General features: G+C 48.1%; 1 protein-coding gene across 1 annotated transcript in view; it reads left to right on the forward strand.

The window, feature by feature from the left end:
* Positions 1–22,434, forward strand: part of LOC134071439 (WD repeat-containing protein 70) — a 61,317-nt gene that overhangs the window by 11,944 nt on the left and 26,939 nt on the right. Inside the window, exons 9-10 of the mRNA XM_062528154.1 lie at positions 72–148; positions 9,541–9,715. Coding sequence (XP_062384138.1) covers positions 72–148; positions 9,541–9,715 — 252 coding nt within the window. The remainder of the gene's footprint in view (positions 1–71; positions 149–9,540; positions 9,716–22,434) is intronic.

Raw genomic sequence — 22,434 nt, forward strand, 5'->3', positions numbered from 1 at the left:
TGTCGTGGAGACCAGTGAGGTAAGAGAAGGAAATGCCACAGATTAACTGGAGCTTGTCTTGTTCCATTTAGGGCCACACGGCCATGCTGAATAGTGGCTGCTGGCACCCCAAGATCAAGGAGGAGTTCCTCACCTGCTCCAACGACGGGTGAGTCATCGCCGACCTCTTTTTACACCACGTCACTCTTTCACAGACTACCTCAGACCACTCTTCGCTGACTTGAACGCGAACATGAACAGGTTTCGTCCAGTTATTGTCAATGAAGGCCACACAAATACTACATCACAGGTCTGGGGTAGATACATTCAGAAAGTTATGTCTTCTTGTAGTTGAGTTGTCATTACCTGAATATATAAGTGAGCTAATTTTATGTCTAAACATTTAAACACAGCTTTCACTGTCCAAAGTGCTGTACAAAATAACAGAAATTGTAATAAACATAGACATATTTCTTAAAATGAAACTCAATATTGGCAATGCTAAGGATGAAGTAAAATATAAAATGATCGCATCTGTGTTTATTACACTAGTCATCCCAAACTTAAATTTAGACCTAAGCCATAACAGACCACTTAAAAAACTCTGGCCTATGACTGGACCAATCATGAGTCAGCTCGTGGTCACTTCGCTCTGGTCACATGAGTGAAAGTCCTTCAGACATGTTCCTCTCAGAGGATGTGAGTCGGCTCCATCAACGGGGTCATTTTCGCTTGGTGCTCTGTCTAGGAATATGACTCAGAGATGCATCATCGTGCATTGTTGCTGCTGGAGATGTTCAGCATGTTCATCTTCCTCCTGGCTGCCAGCAGGGAGTCCCATTCACCCACAGTTGATGGAGTACACTGGCAGCCTAGTGCTGCTGAGAGAGTGTATGGTTCTCTGCCCACTCATTGACTTGGGATTGTTTCCTTTCATGTGTTGTATGTTTTTGGCGTTACTCCGAAAGCCCATCCTCACACCAGAAGACTTTGACAAGATTTGGGAGAGATTCTGGGAAGAATTGTAGTCTTTTGAATGTGGGGGGCATTCGTTGAAAGACTCCAATCTTTTAAGAATCTTTCCCAAATAATGTCAAAGTCTTCTGATGTACGGGGTTGCATAAGGGGAGATAACTCATCACTCTGACGCAGGAGACTCAGGAGTGATTGATGGCAGTTGTTTGCCAGGAGTGTTAACGAGATTTTCTGTTGTTTTACGGCAGTCTTTTTCTTGATGGTTTATGAAGACATTTCCTTGCTCAAGGCTTTTGTATTGTGTGTGTGTGTGTGTGTGTGTGTGTGTGTGTGTGTGTATGTATCTGTACTGTGTGTGTGTGTGTGTGTGTGTGTGTGTGTGTGTGTGTGTGTGTGTGTGTATCTGTACTCTGTGTGTGTGTGTGTGTGTGTGTGTGTATCTGTACTCTGTGTGTGTGTGTGTCCTCTCTGTGTGTGTGTGTGTGTGTGTGTGTGTGTGTGTGTGTGTACTCTGTGGGTGTGTGTGTGCATCCTCCCTCCTGCCTCCTGTTCTGTTGCTGGAGCTCATGGTGACTATAACAGCTTATGACAGGACTGTGGTGCTGGAAACTGGACCCTGTCTGGCCCAACTGAACCCCCTCCCCAACTCAGTTAGTGCAAAACTAACCCCACCACACACACGCACACACGCACACACACACACACACACACACACACACACACACACAGCAGGGCGATGGTTCGGCACGACTGCATATTTACTGAGCCCAGCAGCGCTGTGCAGATGTGCGGCGTGCCTGCAGATGTGCAGCGGCTTTATTTGCCTTTCATTCCACAATCTGGAAATGCTCCCGTGGCACGTTAGTGGCGGTGGGTGTTGGCCAGAGTCAGCTGCTGTGTGTGTATTTGTGTGATGGCTGATAGAGGTGTGTGTGTGTGTGTGTGTGTGTGTGTGTGTGTGTGTGTGTGTGTGTGTGTGTGTGTGTGTGTGTGTGTGTGTGTGTGTGTGTGTGTGTGTGTGGTTGGCTTTGCTAACTCATTGTTTGTTGGGGTGTTTTGGAGGCTCATGAAGTCGACACAGAAGTGGACTCTCTTATCCACCAGTGGACCATGTGCCTCCCAGACCCCCCCCCCCCCCCCCCCCACACACACACACACACACTCCTGCTCCAGCTCAACAGCTCCAGCTACTCCCTCAAGGCTTTCCACAGGCATACCAGTAGGTGTCTGGGACATAGTTGTCTGTCTGTATAGAGCCTGTGAGTATGTGTGTGTGGCTCCATGATTGAGCTTGGATATGTATGTGTATGAATCACAGTTGTTAGAGAGAGAGTGTGTGTGTGTGTGTGTGTGTGTCAGTGTGACCACAATATTCTGTTTTGTCAGTGTGTGTCACTGCGAGTGCATGTGTTTGTTTATTTGTCAGTGTCACTGAGGGCTTCGAGTTTGTCAGTGTACGTCACTCACTCACTCACTCTCTCTCTCCCTGTGTGTGTGTGTGTGTGTGTGTGTGTGTGTGTGTGTGTGTGTGTGTGTGTGTGTGTGTGTGTGTGTGTGTAGAGGTGGGGAGCAGGGGAGCAGAGATAAGAGGCGTGGTAATGCAGCAGTCGCTGTGGATTAAGATGACAGCCAAATGAAAATGTATGAGCTGAGCTGAGCCGGGCTGAGCGGCTCCTCTGATGGCTGATGGAGAGCTGTGTGTGTGTGTGTGTGTGTGTGTGTGTGTGTGTGTGGAGCAGGACCCCAGGGAGTCATGAGGACACAGGCCTGCAGACTGAACCCCACACTGTGGCCTCCTGACACACACACACACACACACACACACACACACACACACACACACACACACATTCTTACACTTACACTCGTGCTGTCTTTCATGTACACTCACACACTTTACAAAAACATATACTCTGATGCACACACACACACACACACACACACACACACACACACACACACACACACCATTTAAAATCAGGCAGGTAACGGTTGTTGCTTCCCCAAGAATGTGAATGGGGTGTTGGTGAGGACAAGGTGTATGTGTCTGTGTGTTAATGGAAGCATAACTGCGTTTATGGTGTTTCTGAGTGTGTGAAGGCATTCATGTGTGTGCTGTGTGTCAGGCAATAGGTATGCGTATGAGTGATACTTTGTGTGTGTGTGCGCATGAGAGAGTGAGAGAGAGAGTAAGTGTGTGTGTGGATATGAGACCGTGTGTGTGTGTGTGTGTGTCCTGGCCTCAGGGTCAGATCACAGTGTGCAACAGTCTCGCCTCAATCCAGGCCTTCCTTCCTGTCCTGAAGATCCCTTCCTTTTTCCATCTTTTCCCTCTTACTTTGTTTTAGTCTTTCTTTCTTTCTTTCTTTCTTGCTTTCTTCCTCGCTTTCTTTCTTTCTTCTCACTGGCTTTCTTGCTTAACCTTCACATCTCCGTTGTGAATCATTGTCTCTTTTCTTTCCACCGGTCATGTCGGTCCACACAGCTGTGGGTTCCATTCGTTGTTGTGGACAGAGCCGCCGGTCGCCCCTACCTAGCGGTCTCTTATTCTGACCGCGGGGGGGTTTAGAGCCAATGGCCGCTGCTCAAAAAGAGTGGGGAGGAGAGGAGGTGTAGTGGAGCTGTGTTGGCCACCCAGGTGCGCTGTCCTTTTTAGAGGAAACTGCTTTTATAGAAAGTGCTTCAGTCGTGCTTAAACGGTGGGGGGAAAAAAACCCAGCAGTACACTTCATAATCACTGAATGAGAAACAGAATCCTGGTGTTTTTGTCTCTCTCTCTCTCATAGAGTCTCTCTCTTTCTCACACACACACACACACACACACACACAAACATACACACACTCTCTATCCAGGCAGTAGTTCAAAGCACGCTTTGCCTGCAGTTTGTTATGGTGGAACCCTTAATCTGCAGTTTCCATAGCAGTGTGATGGCACTGGAGGGATTCCGCCTGGCCCGCTCCCCTCCGCTCAGCTCCGCTCAGCTCCGCTCCGCTCGCATCTTCTGGAATGCTCTTGTAAAGACGGCATACCACAGATTCCCATGTGTGTCCTCTGGCTCCACTCCTGGGCCCTGGCTCCACGGGTAACCACCACCGCGGGCCCACATGTTGAGAGCTCTGGTCCACCTCGCCGCCTGCAGAGTGCAGACTCGACAGCCCAGTTTTTGGTGTTTTTGGTTGACCAGTGCCCAGTCCCCATGGGTCGCGGCGGGTCTCATTCGTCATCACCCTCTGCTGGCCGTCGTGCCGCCCGGGCGGGACACTTCTCTGAAGTTTGATCCGTTATGAGGTCAGTGCCGGAGTTGTGGCGGCACACGTGTCCTGCTTGAGCTGCTGGTCCACTTTGGCCCCTCTGGCTCGGGTCACTACCGCAGGTTCGCCACCTGTTGTAGCAGGCCCCGTCTCCCAGAACAGATGGGCCATGAAATCCATGACCACTGGGAGCCCTGTGGAGCCCTGTGGTTTTCTGAGGCGACGTGATCAATATATCTGTCAACACGGCGGCAAGACCGCTGAGAGGAGCCTGTGTGTGTGTGTGTGTGTGTCGGTCTGTGTGTGTGTGTGTGTGTGTGTTTTCTGTGAATTTATTTGTGTGTGTGCGTCTGTGTACGTGACTGGTCCAAATAGTTGTGGCTGAAAGAAATGCCAGTCACCAAGATAAAATGGCAAGCAGATCTACTTCACGGCTTTAAGTGTCAGTGAGTCACAGTTTGGTGCCACGTTCAAAATGTCTGCCGTTCATCACCAGAAGCTGGTTGTTTATGTGCAGTGTTTATGGAAAAACAGTATGGAATAATACATACAAATCACTGGGATGTCTGTTTCACAGCATGAAACGTTTCAATGAAAACCACGTTTGAAAGGGTTTCGAAGGACCGGCTCTGCACTCCATTAAAACAAATTTTATGTGGATGATCTCTTGATGCGTGTCACATGTCACCAGTAGGCGTCGACCTTGAGTGCCACGCCGCGCCGCTCCGCTCCTCTTCCCCCAGAGCCGAGGGATCAGACCGACGGCGGACGACTTCCAGTCTCGGTGGCAACGGTCCAGACACCCTTCAGCGGATAACTCCGAGCTTGTGGCAAATGGGCTCGCTAACTAAACAGCTTTTTTTTTGCACTCTCTCACACTCGCCACAGTGCAAGATGCCAGGAGGGGCTTTGGAAAGGAGTCATACAAAATCCTCCATTAGTTTAAGAGCATGGAGTCTGAAGGTGATGGACATTCTTCAAGGTAAAAAAAAAGGCCTTTGGTGTGGACAGAGCAGTACATTTCTTTGATTTACATGTAATTTGGGCAGCGTTCCTAGTTTTAAATATAGCCGCGATCAGGCACGTGGACTTGGAACTCTTGAACTCTTGATTCGTGCAAGGAGGACAAAGCGTGTTTTTGTTATTTTTTTTTTGCCATTGTGAGTAAGCTGTGTTGTGTCTCGCTGGCTGTAAGATGACACCTCGACCTTGTGGCTCAATGCAGACCTTTTTTTAAAAATTATTATTTTATTTCTCGCATACCTCGCTTTTCTTCCAAACGCATTTACCATTTTTCCTAGATGTAACCCAACTCCCCGGGGGATTACTCCCAACGCTTGGGATCACCTAATTTGGTCTTTTTCAGGGGTGCTGAGTGCACTTTTTGGGGGGCTGAAGTGCGCCGTCCCTATGGAAACAGGGTGTGAGTTCCAAATCTCTTGGCCCAGCGGGACAAGTTTGGGCAATCAGCTGGGGCCGACTCGTTAGGTTCACGTACAGTCCAGGAGTCAGCCACTGTAGTCCTGCTTTGTAGGTGAAGTGTTCCATGTCCTCCTGTCAGGGAGCGTGGCGTTTGGGGTGTCAACTTTTTGCGCGTTCAAGATACACTCGCCCTTCAGCACTATGCTTTCTTGCCTAAAGACTCTGGGATCATGAATAGGCAGGGTGCGTGTGTGTGTGTGTGTGTGTGTGTGAGAATGAGTGAGTGAGTGAGTTAGAGAGTGAGTGAACTAGACTGGACCCCCAGCACAGCAGTCCTAATCAGGGCTTTCCCAGTTCAGGCTCAAATGAATGACTGCTCAGTGCTGCGGTCGTGCTGCTGGAAGGGTCCCAGAGGCCCACGGCAGCAGGCAGCTGCTCCGCCCTGCTCGCTCCCTTTCCACTCGGGGAGGTAACATGATTTGTCCACCTGCCACTTTCTCCTGTTCCCCTCCCTTTCATAGCTCCAGGAACAATAAAAGACCAACACACACACACACACAAAGACAAATACACACACACACACACACACACACGCACATACAATCACCAGCGGTGACAGCCAACGCAGTCCCTAATGTGGCCCCTACCGCAGGCGTGCTTTGATCAGACTCTCTTTCATTTCTCCCTCTTATCATCCCTCCATCGGAGGCTGTCTTAGCCACACTCGTCTGCCCGGGATCAGAAGCTTGATAGCATCTGACGTGTGGTGCGTGCATACATGCTTGTATGTGCGCGTGCGCGTGTGTGTGTGTGTGTGTGTGTGTGTTTGTATTCTGTGAACATAGCGCTGTGTATGCTTGTGTATTAATTTAGCACATGGACCTTTGTGTGTGTGTGTGTGTGTGTGTGTGTGTGTGTGTGTGTGTGTGTGTGTGTGTGTGTGTGTGTGTGTGTGTGTGTGTGTGTGTGTGTGTGTGAGATCAGCAGGCTGAGCTGGTGGGTTTATGTGTGACTGGTCACGTCAGCTCATAAACTGGTTGTGCTCTGCTGCGGCTGTATGGCCTGTGTCTCTTATCACCCCGAGTCCCCGGTGTGTGGCTCCGTGTGTGTGTGTGTGTGTGTGTGTGTGTGTGTGTGGAGTGACATAGGACGGAAAAAAACCAAACATTTTTAGCACATGTCCTTTAACAGTTCTCAGTCCAGTTGGCCAGAGTAATGTAGAATGGGCTGTCAAACATACAGGCAGTCCCATATATCACTGGCCTTACCAGCACCACATCCATTGTTGAAAATAAAATAGAATAAAATAAAGTAGCATTCCATTCTAAATCCACATACAGGCAGTCCCATATATCATTGGCTTTACTAGCGGCACATCCATTGTTGAAAATATAATAAAATGAAATAAAATTCCATTCTAAATCCAGCAGAATGAGTAACTACCCACAGAGTGGCAGCTGTGGTTTTCTGTGAGATGCTCAATGTTCTGTGACTCTGTCTGTTTGTTTGTTTGTTTGTTTGTTTGTATCCGGAGGAGAGTTGCAAACTTGCAAGTGTGGCCATTTTGTTTTTCACAATGCCCCCACCTGCCATGTGAATTAGAGATGGACGTCTGACATAGAGCAGGTGGTCTCCTCCATCACCAGCCACTGAGCCCTTCTGGCCTTCTAAGCGAGGCCCAGAAGCCCGACCAACACGGTCATCACTCAACATGTCCGCCTGGCATGGCTGACGCTTCCACCCTCTCCATCATGGCCGTGCCCAATCATGATGGAGAACTTCCTGAGTCGGAGACCTGCCGTGTGATGAAAACCATTCCAGGCATAGGCAGGCAGAGAGGGGGCGAAGGCTGGTGTCCGTTATCCTAGCGTGTGTGTGTGTGTGTGTGTGTTGCCTGGCTGTCTAAACACGCTGGGTGTGTGTGGTGGGGTGTGTTGTCAGAGACACGTGTGTGTTTACACTCCTGGCTGGACGTCTGTGACCCCGAAGGTCAGGCTGGTAAAAGCAACCCGCTGCGGTGGCGAGGGCTGTGCTGTGCTGTGGTTTGAGAACCTGCGGTGGGGAGAGAAGAGGGCACCTCCTCTCTACTCTCACCCCATCTCTCTTCATTTTATCCAGTCTTCTTTTTGTCCTCTCTTTCTTGACAGCTGTTTCCTTCCTGACTTCTTCTATTCTCCATTTGCCTGTGGTCTCTCCTCGTTATTCTTCCCCGAGTCCAACATGCACTTGACCCTACTACTGTCTTTCACTACCCAGAATTCAGAGCTGAGCGTGGGAACCGTTTCATGGGTCTGTTGTTTAGATGGAGGGAGAATAGGAGAGGGAAATGTGTGGTAAGAGATGGAATACAGAATTGAGTCGGTGCATGTATTTGAACATCTGTACAGCCAATATTGGTGTGTGTGTGTGTGTGTGTTTGTGTGTGTGTGTGTGTGTGTGTGTGTGTCTGTCTGTGTGTGTGTGTGTGTGTGCGTGTGCGCTCAGCGAGTTGGAGAAAGCTTGCATGGACATGTGTTTGTGAGGACCGCTCAGTCTGGCCGTTGAGTGGTCAATCTTTATTCCTCAGTGACCCAGAGTGCCCCCTCTCTCTCCCTCCTCCCTTTCTCTCTCTCTCTCTCTCTTCTCACTAACTCACATTTTCCTGGCTGAGGCACACTGCTCTTGAATGCACTGAGGAGCAGGCTGTTGTTTGCTGTAGAGGTGGTGGCGGCGGCAGCGGCTGCTCTCTGCCTCTGATTTAGTGCTGTGTCCTGCCCGTCACCTCTCCATGTCCTGTGTGTCTACTGCAGGTTTCTTCCTGCTTCACATTGGACTCTGAGGTTCTGGTTTAGAACAAACTAGGGTTCCGCCGAACCTTTCTTGCTTTTTCTCCCCTTGTTTATTTCTGACCGGAAATAACGTTTTGAAGCTGAATGTGTTAGTACATCATGTTAGTGTGTGTGTACCCTTTCATCTCCCTGTAGGCCTAGCTGTGTGTACAGAAAGGACTGTGAGAAAAACTGGAGTGTGCAGTGTCCAGTGGATTATGTGTTTGAGACGGAGCATTCTGTGTTTGACGTATGCACAGTACATAATACGTCTGTGTGATGTTAGAGTTATGGTAGGTGTGGGTCCCTGTGCATATAGTTTTGTGTGTGTGTGTGCGTTTGTGTGTGTGTGTGTGCACGTTCGCCATGTTCACCCGGCCGCTGTAATGTGTTGAGCAGATGTTGAGAAGAAAATGGGAGATTTCACGGAACCCCACAATGCGGCTGTCATCCTGATCTACTGTTCTCTCTGTTTATAAGTCCTCCTGGGTCAGGACGTACTTAAGCACTCTTTAACGTTCGGTGCCTTTCGTGCTTCTTCAGCCCCCCCTAAGATGCGGCACCGCCGTGTCTAGTGTTTAGGCGAAGCGGCGTTCGGAGGGATCAGCATCCCTCCGTATACGTCCTGATCCTCCACTTCATTTCCAGCAGGGGTGTCTGCTTTTCCTTTCGCAGACGTCCCTCCCGAGCCATTATTCTCGTTTCGTTATTTTTTTTTTCTTCTTTTCCCTCGCTCTGTCTTGCTCTGTGTCACCGTGTTGTTGTGACTGAGGGCTTTGGGGTTGGTCGTTTGTGTGAGGGTGAGAGGTGACTAATGCACCCCGGTGTTGGACGTGTGGACGGCCTGTGGGGTGGTCTGGTTTTATGTGTGTGTGTGTGTGTGTGTGTGTGTGAGAGTGAGTGAGAGAGAGAGATTGGCAAGGCTTTCCAGTAACGTGAAGCAGTTGTTGCTGTTTGTCCTAGTCTCGGGCCTTCACTTTCTCTCTGTATAGCGATTGATCTTTGCACTGTCATTCTGTCGTCTGCTGTATCTCTCTCTCACTTAATCAACTCTTTCTTCCTCTTCTTCCTCTCTCTCTCTCTCTCTCTCTCTCCTGTCCTACAGTACGGTGCGCACGTGGGACGTGAACTCGGAGAAGAAACACAAGGGTGTGTTCAAGCCCCGTACCCAGCAGGGCAAAAAAGTCACCCCGACTTGCTGCGCCTACAGCAGGGACGGGAAGCTCATTGCGGCAGGGTGCCAAGATGGCAGCATCCAGATCTGGGACCGCAACTTAAGCGTAAGTCACCCGTCAGTCAGGTGGTTTCCCTGTTATCTCAATGAGCTCCATCTGCACGGACTTAAAGGGGTCTTAAGGGCCATTCACATGAGAAACAATAACTATAAAAATAGCGGTAACTTTAACGATAAAAGCGCCCACGTTGACCAGTGATCAGGAAAGTCGTGTTGAGTGATGGTTAAAATCCATGTTTAGGGAATCGAACTTGCAACCAAAGGGTGGCCGGATATGGTACTGTACATGGGCACTACGCCCAGAGGGATAAAATGCAGAGGTCAAATTTCCTTCTGGACAATAACGTATAAAACAATACACACACATGAGTACAAACATCTATGCCACTGTTACCCTGACCCGATACATAAAATGCAAAACTTTAGTTTTATCTTATCTCGTCTAGTAGCCTACACTGGCTAGATTTAGTATGTCAGCAGCTAAATGTGTTACTCTTCAGGCTTGCAGCCTTGCAGCCATTCCACTTGTTCTTTATCCCTCTGTACTCCGTTTATTATGCCATTGATGTAAACTCGGAGTTCAGGCAACCAGCATGATCCAGATCACAATTTAAATGTCACTAATGAGAAAGTGCAAGGTGACTCAGTTGCAATTGCTGGGATTTTTTTTTCTTTTTTTTAGGTTTTCTGAAGGCATGAGCAAACCAGGGGCAGTGATAGTCACAGCAGAGATTAATAATGTGGACTTTATGTATGATATCGGGTCAGGTCAGGTCAGGTGTAAGCCAAAATGATGAGAAGAAATTTAAAGTCTAAAGCTTTCAAGCCCAATGGGACCAATGATGACCCAGTGGTTAAATGAAGCACTGTTTGGGAGAGTTGTATTGAGTGTGGATTAGGTCAAGCACAATTTGTAGAAACACGAGGTCCGCCAAAGATTGACCAACCAGACAGGTCAAGGTTCAAGAGGTCACTGACACTAACCAGGTCAGGGCTGTGCCGAAGATGGGAAAAGGGTGTTTACAACTGAGATGTAAATAAAGTCTCTGGGTTCTTCTCTGTGTAATATCAGACCAGGGCCCTCTTTTTGGGTCTTAATGGGTGTGGAGCCAGGTCAGAGCTCAGAGTTCAAGGGTCAGATCACAGAGGCAACTGACTCACCTCAGAGAATTGTTGAACAAGGTTCATGTCGTTGCACTGACAGTGCAAGACACAAGAATACTGATTGAGTTCTGTGAGTTTTCCTTCAGTTTGACACTGTCGGTATTTGCCTCAGTGTCAAAGATGTAGGAACCTCTGACAAATGTATTTTTTTGTTTGAACCCTCCCACCCTAATCCTCCAATTGCCACAACTAAGTCACTAAAACAACAATGAGCAATAAAGAAGAGTAGACCATGTGGGAATGGGAATTGTGAATTCTGACAGGGAATTAGGCATTGCTATAAAGATGCCGAAACTAACAGTCAGTATATTGTAAATCTGTCAGGAGCGGGACTGCTTCAGGATTTTCAAAGACGGACTGGAAGTATCCCACATCTTGAGTAATAAGTCGTTTAATCGGAAAAGTGCAGGATCGAGAAGTCTCTGGACGCTGTTGGTGAACTGGCTTACATCCAGAGTAGTGAAACGAATTCACAGACCATTAAACATGCTAATGCAATACGATCAACAAGGCTGTTATTGCAGTCGGTCCACCTAGGTTGCCAAATATGGCAACCTTAGCAGGCTGCTTTATAATCAGATAAAACATATCCTATTACCGCATTGTTAACTCGCTACGTTTGTACAGTACAGTATCTTGATAAAGTACTAAACATAGATATGATCAGAATGAACGTTGTTACTCATCTGGTTTCTAGTCTGTTTGGAAGCGTTTCGAGATTGATCACAGATTGGCCTATTCCTGGTACTCGGCTGAAGATGAAGAGCTTGTGTCTAGTCTCTGTGTTTTTGTGGCTTACAGGAAGCGTAGTGCGGGTGTCTTGACCAAGCGTAAGGAACCGCTTATGATGTAACAACGCCGTGTCTAGTAGTGATTGAGTGGCTAGACCAAGCTAAATGGAAAGCCTAATTATCTTTCCTTTCTACTTTTTTCCATTATTAGTTCGTCTAAGCAATTAAGTAATCAAAGGCAACGTTCCTTTCTCCTGATTTAGTGTTTGAACAGGTTTGTGTTTATTGGCGCCTGCATTTGGTCTTCCACTGAAGTTTGAGGAATTGTTTGTGTGTGTGTGGTAGAATTTTATTACTGTGAACGGGGAAGGGAATATCGCAGAGGCTCAGCCAACGCTGCAGGAGAGGTGGGTAAAGGTGGAGTGTGTTATTTTTTTGTTTGTACGGTGGTATCTGCGGGCAGGAACAATGCTCTATTATCCCACGTAACGGTAACGCTCGGAATTACTGCTGTCGCTCGGCCTCACCTTCTTCTTCATGTGAACCAGGTGGGTTCTTGCAGCGTTGCGTGCAAAACGTCGGGAGAACTCCCCGACTGCTCTGCTTCAAAGCGGTGGAAATCAGTGTGTCAGGAGGTGTGGTGGCTCTGCTTTAACAGCCCAGGGTTATTGCAGTGCATGTGAAAGCATCATGTTTACAACCTGTGGAACTCTCCTGGGCCAGGTCATCTTCTGAGTTCTCTTGAGGTCCGTGTCGGGTGTTTTCAGCAGTGCTCAAGAAAACCTCGGTGTGTTCCAGTTTCCCGCGTAGCTGGACAGCACTCCTCATCTCTTGGGTGTCTGCAAACCCCATTTCTTTGCCGCCTTTGCACCAGAAAAGAAAACAAAGCGTCAACATCGTTTTCCAGCTTGCTGTAGAACTCCAGAGAACCTCACAGGAGAGAAAAGTCTCTGTGTTCTCCCAGCAGCTCTCTCTCTCTCTCTCTCTCTCTCTCTCTCTCTCTCTCTCTCTCTCTCTCCCTCCCTCTCAAATTCAAATTCAAATTGAAAGGAGCTTTATTAGCATGACTGTTTGGGTACAGTGTTGCCAAAGCTAGTGTTAAAGATAACACAGCACATCACAAAAGCACAGAACGCACCAACATACAAAACATCAAGACACATATCACATGAATCTCTCTCTCTCTCTCTCTCTCTCTCTCTCTCTCTCTCTCTCTCTCTCTCTCTCGGAGTTCCTCTCCTCTGTGCCCGGGCTCTGCTCTTTGTCTGAGCACCAGCAGGAAATTGCCAGGTGACGCGTTTCAGTGGAGAGATCAGGGGCTGACGGAGGGGGGGGGACGACGGAGTGACTTTGGCACACTCCATTCTTCAGCCCCAGCTGTCACCGGCTGGCCTTACGCTAACCCCCTTCCCTCCTTTATTCCACTCGCACTCCGCACCTCACAGGATGGGAACGACTCGGGAGCTCTGGGCAGGGTCGGTGGAGAGAAAAACTCTCCCCGACAAATTTTTCCCAGGCCCCCCCCCACCCCCTGGAGTAGGTGTCCTGACTGATGCCCATCATGCTGAATTCATTTTCTACGTCATTAGCGTCCGCTCTCGGCACTTTCCCGAGGTGTTTGGAGCCCGTGAGTCAGTTTCACTCCGCCCCCTCCTCTTGTGAAGTCCTTCTGTCTTGTGCTAGCGTAAGTTATGCTGTGCCTACTCGGGCGTCCGCACGCAAATCATCTTTCTGTCAAAACTAGCACTCTTGAGGCAGAGGCCACACATTCATCGGACTGGCATGTAAACCTGCATGAGAATCAGCGCGGCATTAATCCGCATGTCAGGAGGGATTATTGTCATTAAGAGAAGGCCTCAACTCAGACGGCGACTTTAATTGGTAGCAGGAATGAGAGGAGTTAATGCAGAGCATATGCTCTCTCTCTCTCTCTCTTTCTCTCTCTCTCTCTCTCTCTCTCTCTCTCTCTCTCTCTCTGCCCATCCTGCCCATCCCTTTATTTTCCTTCTCCTTCTTCATTCGTTGAACTTCTCTGCCATGTCTGAATTCTCCCGGGATGTTTCTGATTGATCTCATAAGAGTCAGATCGGAGCGCTCTAAACTACTCCCATTCCTCATATCCGGCAGGTCTGGTTCTTGAACGGTGGACTTGAAACTCCCTCTTTTTTCCTTTCTAAGAACGCTTTAATGAAGTGCAGTATAACAGTTTATTCCATATAAGCATCTTCGGAACTTTAAATGTCATTAAGACTCAGATCAGGCACAGGGCCCTCCCCCCCCCCCCCCCCTCTCCGAAATACCAACCCTGATGAGACACGTATGGGCCTGGTCCTGCTCCTGCTGCCGTGTGCTCTGTTACTCATACTCCCAAGCATAGAGCATTGTGTGCTCATGAGGCCTGTCCTGTTTCAGATTGGCACAAGAGGAACAAGCACTTAAAAAATGATGTAAGTCACTCCTGGTGGATCCTTACCTCTGGACCGGGCGTTCGTTCGTTCGTTCCTTTCCCTCGCGGGTCTATTTATTTAAAGCGCAGCCTCAAAGGCTGCGGCTCTATAACACTGTGCAGAGCTGCTGAGGGGCTGTGCGACCGGGGGCCGTAACTTATCTCCGTTTAGGATCCCCGACACTGTCCCCAGGTGTCCCACATACCTCCGCCGATGGCTGTCTTCCAGCGCTATATGGACTGAGGAGTTAAGAAAGGGGGTCACAAGTTTAAATGCAGCACTTGGGGTGCTTTTGCAGAGGCTTTTTTTTTTTTTGTCCTCCAGGCCCTGGTTGAAGAGCGATCCTCCGCAGGATGTTGGCTAGAGCATGTGAAAGCCTTTTGGCTCTTGGAGTGCAATCTTGCATTGTTTAAAAAGGGTGGACGAAGATGCATGGAGGATGAGAGTTCTCCTGCAGCACCTGTTGATGGCAGGCGTTCACCAAAATGAAGTGTGTACACACACACACACACACACACACACACACACACACACACACACACGCACCAAAACAGCTGGTGTTGCACAGTCCACAGTTGCACAGAATGGGAGCCTAGTGTGCAATAAGCAAGAGATAGAAATGCAAGTACATCATTTATTGGGTGAACGTATTGTGGTGGCATCCCTGTTTTATTCTGCCCCAGCTACGCTCCCTTCAGACCCATTCCCAGCTCACTGCAGCAGCCCGCATGAGCAGATTGTACAGTAATTTATTACTGCTTGTTCGCTCAGACTAAATATTTAACCAGCATTCCTCAGCAGCTAACAATAACAGGCTGCCCTTGTGGGGTTGGTGGGGAGGGATGGTGAAGACTGAAGACTGTGCTCCCTCTCTTAACTGCCCCATTCCTCCTCCCTTCACCCCCAGACAGTTCCAGGTCAACGAGCACCCTTCTGCACCGAGCACCCCCCCTGCCCCCCCCCCCCCCCATTTTGACAGGTGTTGGGGAGAGTCACCAGGGAGCCCAGCAGGTTTGGTTTGTTCTGCCCCCCGTTGTCTCGTTTTCTCGTAATCGGCTGTAAATCTGGTGAATGGTGAATGGCGAATAAAACAATCCTTTACATGCACCCCTGATCCAATCAGTAGGATTTGGGAGGATTGGACCCGGCCAGGCGGTTGCCTCAGAAACAACCGCAAGCACAAGATGAGATCAGCCTTTCGCCACTAGAAAGAAGCCATGAGTCTCAAAAGAGCCAGGGAACAACAAAAAAAAATCTCTTCAGCTTTATCGTTCTCGTAAAATCAGAGGCAGCCCTTACTCAGCACAGTGTAATTGATCCACAGGATTGCGCTTAGAAGCAGTGAGAAATGTAAGTAGCCCACATCTACTTGAACCACCATTCGTTTTCTCGAGAGCAGAAAATGTGGACAGACAGAAGCAATCTGTTGACTGACCTCCATCTTGGACTTGCACTGAAGAGTAATTGGGAAGGACAGGCTTTGCTCTTGAAGAACGTCCGACAGCACTGATTGGGTCCTTTGATGGACCTCAGCAAGGCTTCTTGGGGCGCATGGATTGAGAGCTTTGGCCCTTTTGGGGGCATAGATTGCCCTGCTTGGTCTCAGAACCTTCATTCCTCCGGCATTCCATCACTACCTTACCTCTTGCCTTGCCTCTGTTTGCTTAGGTAATGCGTCTTCACTCCTGAAGTCTTCCCGACAGTCTGATGACCTCACCTCTGGAGCACTGCAGCAATGCAACGCCATCTCATTTTGAATCTCCTCGATACACATCAAAGCCCTTAGCAATACAGACACTCTCACTTACTTGGAATGAAGCCTGTCTTCTCGTCAGAGACGGTAAAATGGATCCAGATTAACCTGCATCTAACTGTGGTCATAAATAGTCATACGGTTCTTCCTGAGGGCACAGTCGTAGCGTCCATGTTTTATTTATAGGTCCTGCGAGCTCTAATGGCCGAGGAGGTGAAAGAAATCGGCCCGTTCCCAGCGCTCATTCATAAAGTGCTTTGCTTTGGTGTGCTTCCCCTGTTAATCTTCTCTTCCTGCTCAGTTCCCCCAGCATGAAACCTAACCGGGGAGTCACAGCCGGACACACACACACACACACACACACACACATACAGTTACTTACACACGTACACACACACACACACACACACACACACACACACACACACACACACACACACACACAGCCCCTCGGAGTCTCTTTCTTCTGTGCCCGCTCATCTTCCCGGGTCATCACGAGAGAGTTTGCACATATTCAGCTCGGCCAGGCTGCAGGAGGCTTGTCGGAGGGAGGGCGGGGCGGGGCTCTGGCTGTCTTGGGTTTGGTTACATCCTCGGAAGAGGCCTGCGAAGATCTTATCCAAGCACAACTGTTCTTAACTATGTTAACCCAGTAGCGTTACGTAAATATAGTACAGGCGCACACTCACACACACGCACAAACTCAACACACACGTACAGACCCTGTACACACATACACACACACACAAACCCTACATGCACACACACACACACAAATCCTACACACACACAAACCCTACACACACACACACACACACACACACACACATACACATACAGGCACACACACACAGCTTTGTGATGACCTCTCTGAAGGCGAACCTTTCCAAGTCAGTTCTGAACTCGTGCTGGTCCAGAGGATCAAGTGGCCAAAACCCCTCAACAGCTGCTCTTATCCTTCACTGGATATCACTGTGTGTGTGTGTGTGTGTGTGTGTGTGCGCGTGTGTTCCTGGGTATGAGACAGTTGATATGTGTATGTAAGTGTCTAGGTCTTCATGTTTTTATAGCATTTTATCAATGAACAAGAAGCATGAATGTTGCTGTAGTGTCATAATGAATTATGCGTGGCCAGACTTTTTTGTTTTTCATTGAATTAACCCCCCAACCCCTTAAAACATTTATGTTCATTATCTTGACTGGGTGAAACATCCATATCTATGACTCATTCCTTGGAAATGATTTAAACAGCGAATATATCTGAACATGTTTAGTGACAGGTGTTTTTACAAATGCGGCCAGGTGTGTGTGTGTGTGTTTGTGTGTGTGTGTGTGTGTGTGTGTGTGTGTGTATGTGTGACCGCATGTGTAGATGTAACTGTACATATCCGTTGACACCCTGCTGTGTCTCTCTCCGTATTTCCCCACTTCATGCTCTCTCCTTCCCTCTCACACATGATCCCATGTCTTCATACTGCTTCCCAATCCATCAGGCTGTGGCTCCCCACCTCAAAAACCGACACTGTAAATCACAGCTGAGTTTACGCTGCTGCCAGAAACAGAGTGTGTGTGTGTGTGTGTCTGTGTGTGTGTGGGGGGGGGGGGGGGGTAGCCTACTTCTCCCCCCAACGAGAAGCCAAGACCCTCGTCTCTCGGCTTGAGTGTCGTGCCCCCCCCCCCCCCCCCCCCCCCCCCCGCTCTTGCCCCCAGGCTCTTTCACGCATCTGGGCGAGTTTGTTCACACTCGAGTCGTTTCCTCAGGATAAGGTCATAAATACTGACGCGTCGGGCTTTTCCAGGCCCCCCCTCCGAGAGGCAGGCTCTGGGGTTCTCCTCCAAACATCTCGGCAGGTCCATCAGCTCCACGGGCCCTCGGAGTGTCCTCAGAAGCCTCTTGGCTCTGATAGTGTGGCTTTGGATAGACATGGCATGATTTTAAATGAGGCTGGAAATGTAAGGAAAAGGATTGAGAATGCTTCCCAGGGTCAATAATATTTGTTGCTGTAAAACTACAGGGTGCTCATCAAAATGGGCCTCCTAGGTCATACAGTACATGAAAAAAGCTAAAGAATTGAGCCACGCCTGTCTGAAAAGTAAAATGAACAAGCATCAGTAAATACTGGCTACATGCGTAAGCGTTTCAACTTTTAGTCTTCATCAGGGCATCAGGGGTTGTGTTTATATTTCCATAATGGCTTTCCGTGTGTGTGAAATGAGGCTTAAAAATGGTACTTCATGTGGTGAAAAGTTGCACAGTAGATTAGAACAACAGGCATGGAAATACTTGTAGACATGAATCAGGTGGTGACTAAAATCAAAGCTAAATAACCAGAGCTTTGTTGATGTAGTATACTGTGGGTGTAGTTTGTTTGTGTGGTGCTCGGGAGCATAGTGCATTTCCCATGCACCTACTGTAATACATACCCTGTTCTGAACACTGTTGTCTAGTCAGAGGTCTTGTTTCTTACACTAAGAACTGCTCTGGCATGTGATTTGGTTTTTGGTTAAAGGGGTTTGGTTGGTGCAAATGGAGATGTATTGGATAACAAACCAGAAGAGACTGATATGTCATATTATCTTCCATTAGGGGTGGTTAGGTGGCAAAGATTAAGGGTTTGTCTTGAGTACAGTAGTTCCCATTATCACTAACTTTGAAACACCTGTTGAATTTTTTTTATGCTCTGGATGAAACTGTGAATGTCTACTTGATACAATCTTGTTGCAACCAATCTATTTTCAACCGCAGACAAAAAAAGTCTCACTAGACTAGATACGCATGAGTCAACATCTCACCATTACAGTTGCACTCATTTTTTATCCCTCTTTTTCACCTCCTCATCTAAAATGGAAATTCCATCCGTGCAGCAGTGGAGGAGTCCCCCCGCGGCGGCGGTCGGACTGGAGCTGGAGTGTGAAATCAGCTGTGTCCGATCCCTATCGGGGTGCTGGTGATGACAGGTGGAGAATGGTGGGGGGGGAGGGTGGGGGGGACCAGGGACCGGGAGGCAGGGCTCACCTGTACTGATAGACCTCACTCTTCCAGCTCCCTCGCTCTCTCTTATTATTGCAATGCTCTCGATTTCTGTTCTCCTTTTCCAGCGTGTCGCTTCTCCCGTCTCGTTATTCTTTCCCTGTCTGCCTGTGTGTTCTCTCCTCTGTTTCTCCCTCCTCCGGTGTGGATAGTCGGGGTGAAATCAGATCTTACCATGCGTCTCATGGAGGCTTCTGGGCGAAGCATAACCCAATTTCCATGTCTTGGGCTGGAGGTGTAACGGTGGTTCTGGAACAGGTCATTGTAAGGGCACCACATATGTGAAACACTTCTGGTTTCATGTGCATTTGTCTAGGCCCACAGTTTCCCACTGGTAGTAAAAATGATCTCACATGGTTTGGTTAACTGACCGTGCAACTGTAAAACTTAGAAGAACACGGCGACTTTTTAGGGAATGAGCTTATTTGCCGTTTACACCAGAGAGGTGTCAGCCCACTTTTTCTGAATTATGCTAAGCTAGGCTAACATTGTCGGACTGGCTTAGTGCACACACACAGAAGAGAAGGGTAAGCACCCTCCTATCTGACTGGGTAGATGGCCGTTCAGTTCACTTTTCCAGAAAGTGGCTAGCTTATACTATCAGGTATACTATCTGCCCTTTACAGAGCCATATACCAGAAAAATTAACTTGAAGACGATATGAAACTGAGCTACCTATAGAAACATACCCCAAATACTTGCGCGTTATAGCTTATGGTAGACTTTGTGGTAGATAATCATAGTAGTAGGTATTTTAATTGAGGGTATGTAAAATGTTTATTGGGTTTTTGTGTACCTACCCAACCTGTACTGTAGATACCTGACGGAGACCTGAGTGGTCGAAATGTTTACCTAACCTGCCCTTAAAAATACTGTACATACTTGAAGAATAGCATACTGTAATACCATATAGCACAGTTGATGCTACGCTAATCCAAGGCTTAATGTAACAGAATCAAAATCAACAGAATACAGCTAAAATGTAAGTTTATTTGGACAATGTGTACTTAATGTCATTAATCAGTACATCAATATCAATATATTGAGCATGTTAAGGTAAAGCAACATATAAATGGAGACTTTGGACACAATCCAAGTTAAAGTAGACTTTAATAATGTTTTGTTTTTGAATGTCTAATACTACTTTCCTGATATCAAAGCACCAATAAGTGGTTTTGTTCATTTGTCAAGTTCTTGAACATCTGGACACACATATCATTTTAAATAGGATTACAGATTGTTTAAAACATTTCTTAATGCTGTGTCCACTTATAAGGATATATCATATCAAACAGAAAACACCTTGAATCGTGAAGGAACCTTAATCCAGCCACACACTGAAACTATGGGCTGACTCCATCACGTTGAAAGCACGGAACAGAAAGCCATCACACAGACGGTTCTGGTGATTGGAAGCCCAGAGAACCTGAATACTCCCATGTCTTCTGTACAGCTTCCCTTCCCTCTCCCAAAAGGAAAATTAATTCTCGCTTATGATATTTAATGAGTTTCCCCTCAGCCCTGTCATCTGAAACATTACGACCCATCTATTAGCCATCACAAGGGAGCAGCAAAAAACATTGTGCGAATTCTTTCGCTCGTTCGCACGTTTCTGCCAGCATTTTTGCGCTCCGGCACCTGTTAAAAATTACGAACGTTCAATCACTCCCAACCTCGCTACTCCTGCCCCCCCCCCCCCCAAGACCCAACACCCACCCATCGGCTACTTTGTGCCTAGTCAGGCCCCAGAGAGGAGCAGACTCGGGCAGACTCTTTCAAGTGAATGAATAGCAGCAGGGCCCATTAGTGACCCTGGGTGTGCAGCCGGACTGATAGAGCGGGAGAGGGGCGCGGAGGCCGAGTGGGACGCACTTAGAGGGAGAGCGAGAGACGGAGCCGTTATGCAAAGTGTCCGACGTGTCGAAGAGAGCAAACCAAAATAGCCCTGGAGAGGAGGAGGAGGAGGAGGAGGAGGAGAGGGAGGAAGGGAGAGAAGAGGGAGATAGGTGGAACGATGGGGGGGAAGAAGGAGGGATGCGAAGAGTGGAGAAAGAGGGGTGGGTGAAAGGATGGAAGGGATGGATGAGGAGAAAATGGTGGGTGTAATCTTGTGACTGAAGGTGTGTGTGTGTGTGTGTGTGTGTGAGAGTGTGTGGGTCTTATCTGTCCACTGCAGGGAAATGACTTCTCTCCCCTGCTGTGGCTGAAAGTGCTGACAGTCTCAGTGCCTCACAACTCTGTCACTCTCTTAGTCGCTCTCGCACGTCACGCTTCTGCTCTTACTCTCTCTCTTTCACACACACGCACGCATGGACACACGCACACACACACACACACACACACACATCGCTTTCTCTTCACTCTGTCTCTCACATCCCAGTCCTATCCCTGCAAACAAGTTGCATAGACCCACACGAACACACACACACACAAGCGACCATTTACAAAGACAAAACTCCCAAATGTTCATATAAGTAGGACCATGAGAGAGACCAAATAAATGAACTCTTTGATGCTCCTTCTCGTGTTGCCAAAGAAAAGAGTTTTCCAGAAGGTTCCGATTAGATGTACCCAGCTACTGCTTCTCAGTTCACCAGACGTCCGATCTCTATTGTACCGCAGTCTACAGTCATCAGTGCCAAGTCAAATTCTGCCCTACAAGAACCTACCCTACTACACTTTGCATCTACTGGATAGCTTATTGCGAAATGATGGGGACATATGTGTAGATTCTGCAATATCTTGAATATCTTGGCATGGTTGTAATTTGAAGCCCATACCCTTATCAGTTTACCTGTGTTTGATAAGGAAATTCCATCTTAAATGCGCTGTATGCATATAGATAGCTATAAATAAGTTGTGTACATATACACATTTACGAGTCGTATACAGTGGATAGATGCATAATGCCTACTGCATTTGGAGTGCTCTGTGCGGTTGGGGTGGGTGGGCCTCAGTCGCACGATCTGCACATTCCCCCCCCCCCCCTCCCTCTGTTCTATTCTTTCCATAGAGTGAACTATTCTGTCAAGAGTTGCATGCTGCTTGTCTCATTGTTATTATTCAGGAGCCCTGTGAGATTGAGGGACCGAGCATAAATATAACGTGCCTCCGTCGTCCGCCGTCGGCTTCCCCTTCCCTGCTAAAAGCTTTAAAAGATTTATCGGAGTTTTTTGGCTGCGCTCGGCACAGGTAGAGACACGCACGCGGTCCGTCGAGAGCGAGCGAGGAGGGAGCGAGCGAGCGAAGGAAACATTGAAATGATGAGTCTCTCTTGTTTTTCTCTGGCGATGACTAACTGCCCAACATGTTCATGCAACCCCTTTCATCCAGTTGCGTGCTCGTGTCGTTTTCGTTCTTTTTTTTTTTGTGCTGTTACGTGGAGTTGAAGTTTCGGCTGCAGCTGCTACTGCTGCTGCTGCTGCTGCTACCCGTACACTCACACAGGAAAAGTTAGTTTTGTTGTTGAAGCATGGCCACGCATGGATGCTCGCACCCACGCACACACAGGCACAGACGTACTCACACACTCACACACTCACACATGCTTGCTTACAGATAAGATACACAATCAAACAATATCAGCAGACTAACACTCACCCCGCACAAAGCTGCCAATATGAGTGTGGTGCACTCCAG

This window comes from Sardina pilchardus, chromosome 23 (assembly GCF_963854185.1).
Source record: "Sardina pilchardus chromosome 23, fSarPil1.1, whole genome shotgun sequence".
Classification (NCBI taxonomy): Eukaryota; Metazoa; Chordata; class Actinopteri; order Clupeiformes; family Clupeidae; genus Sardina; species Sardina pilchardus.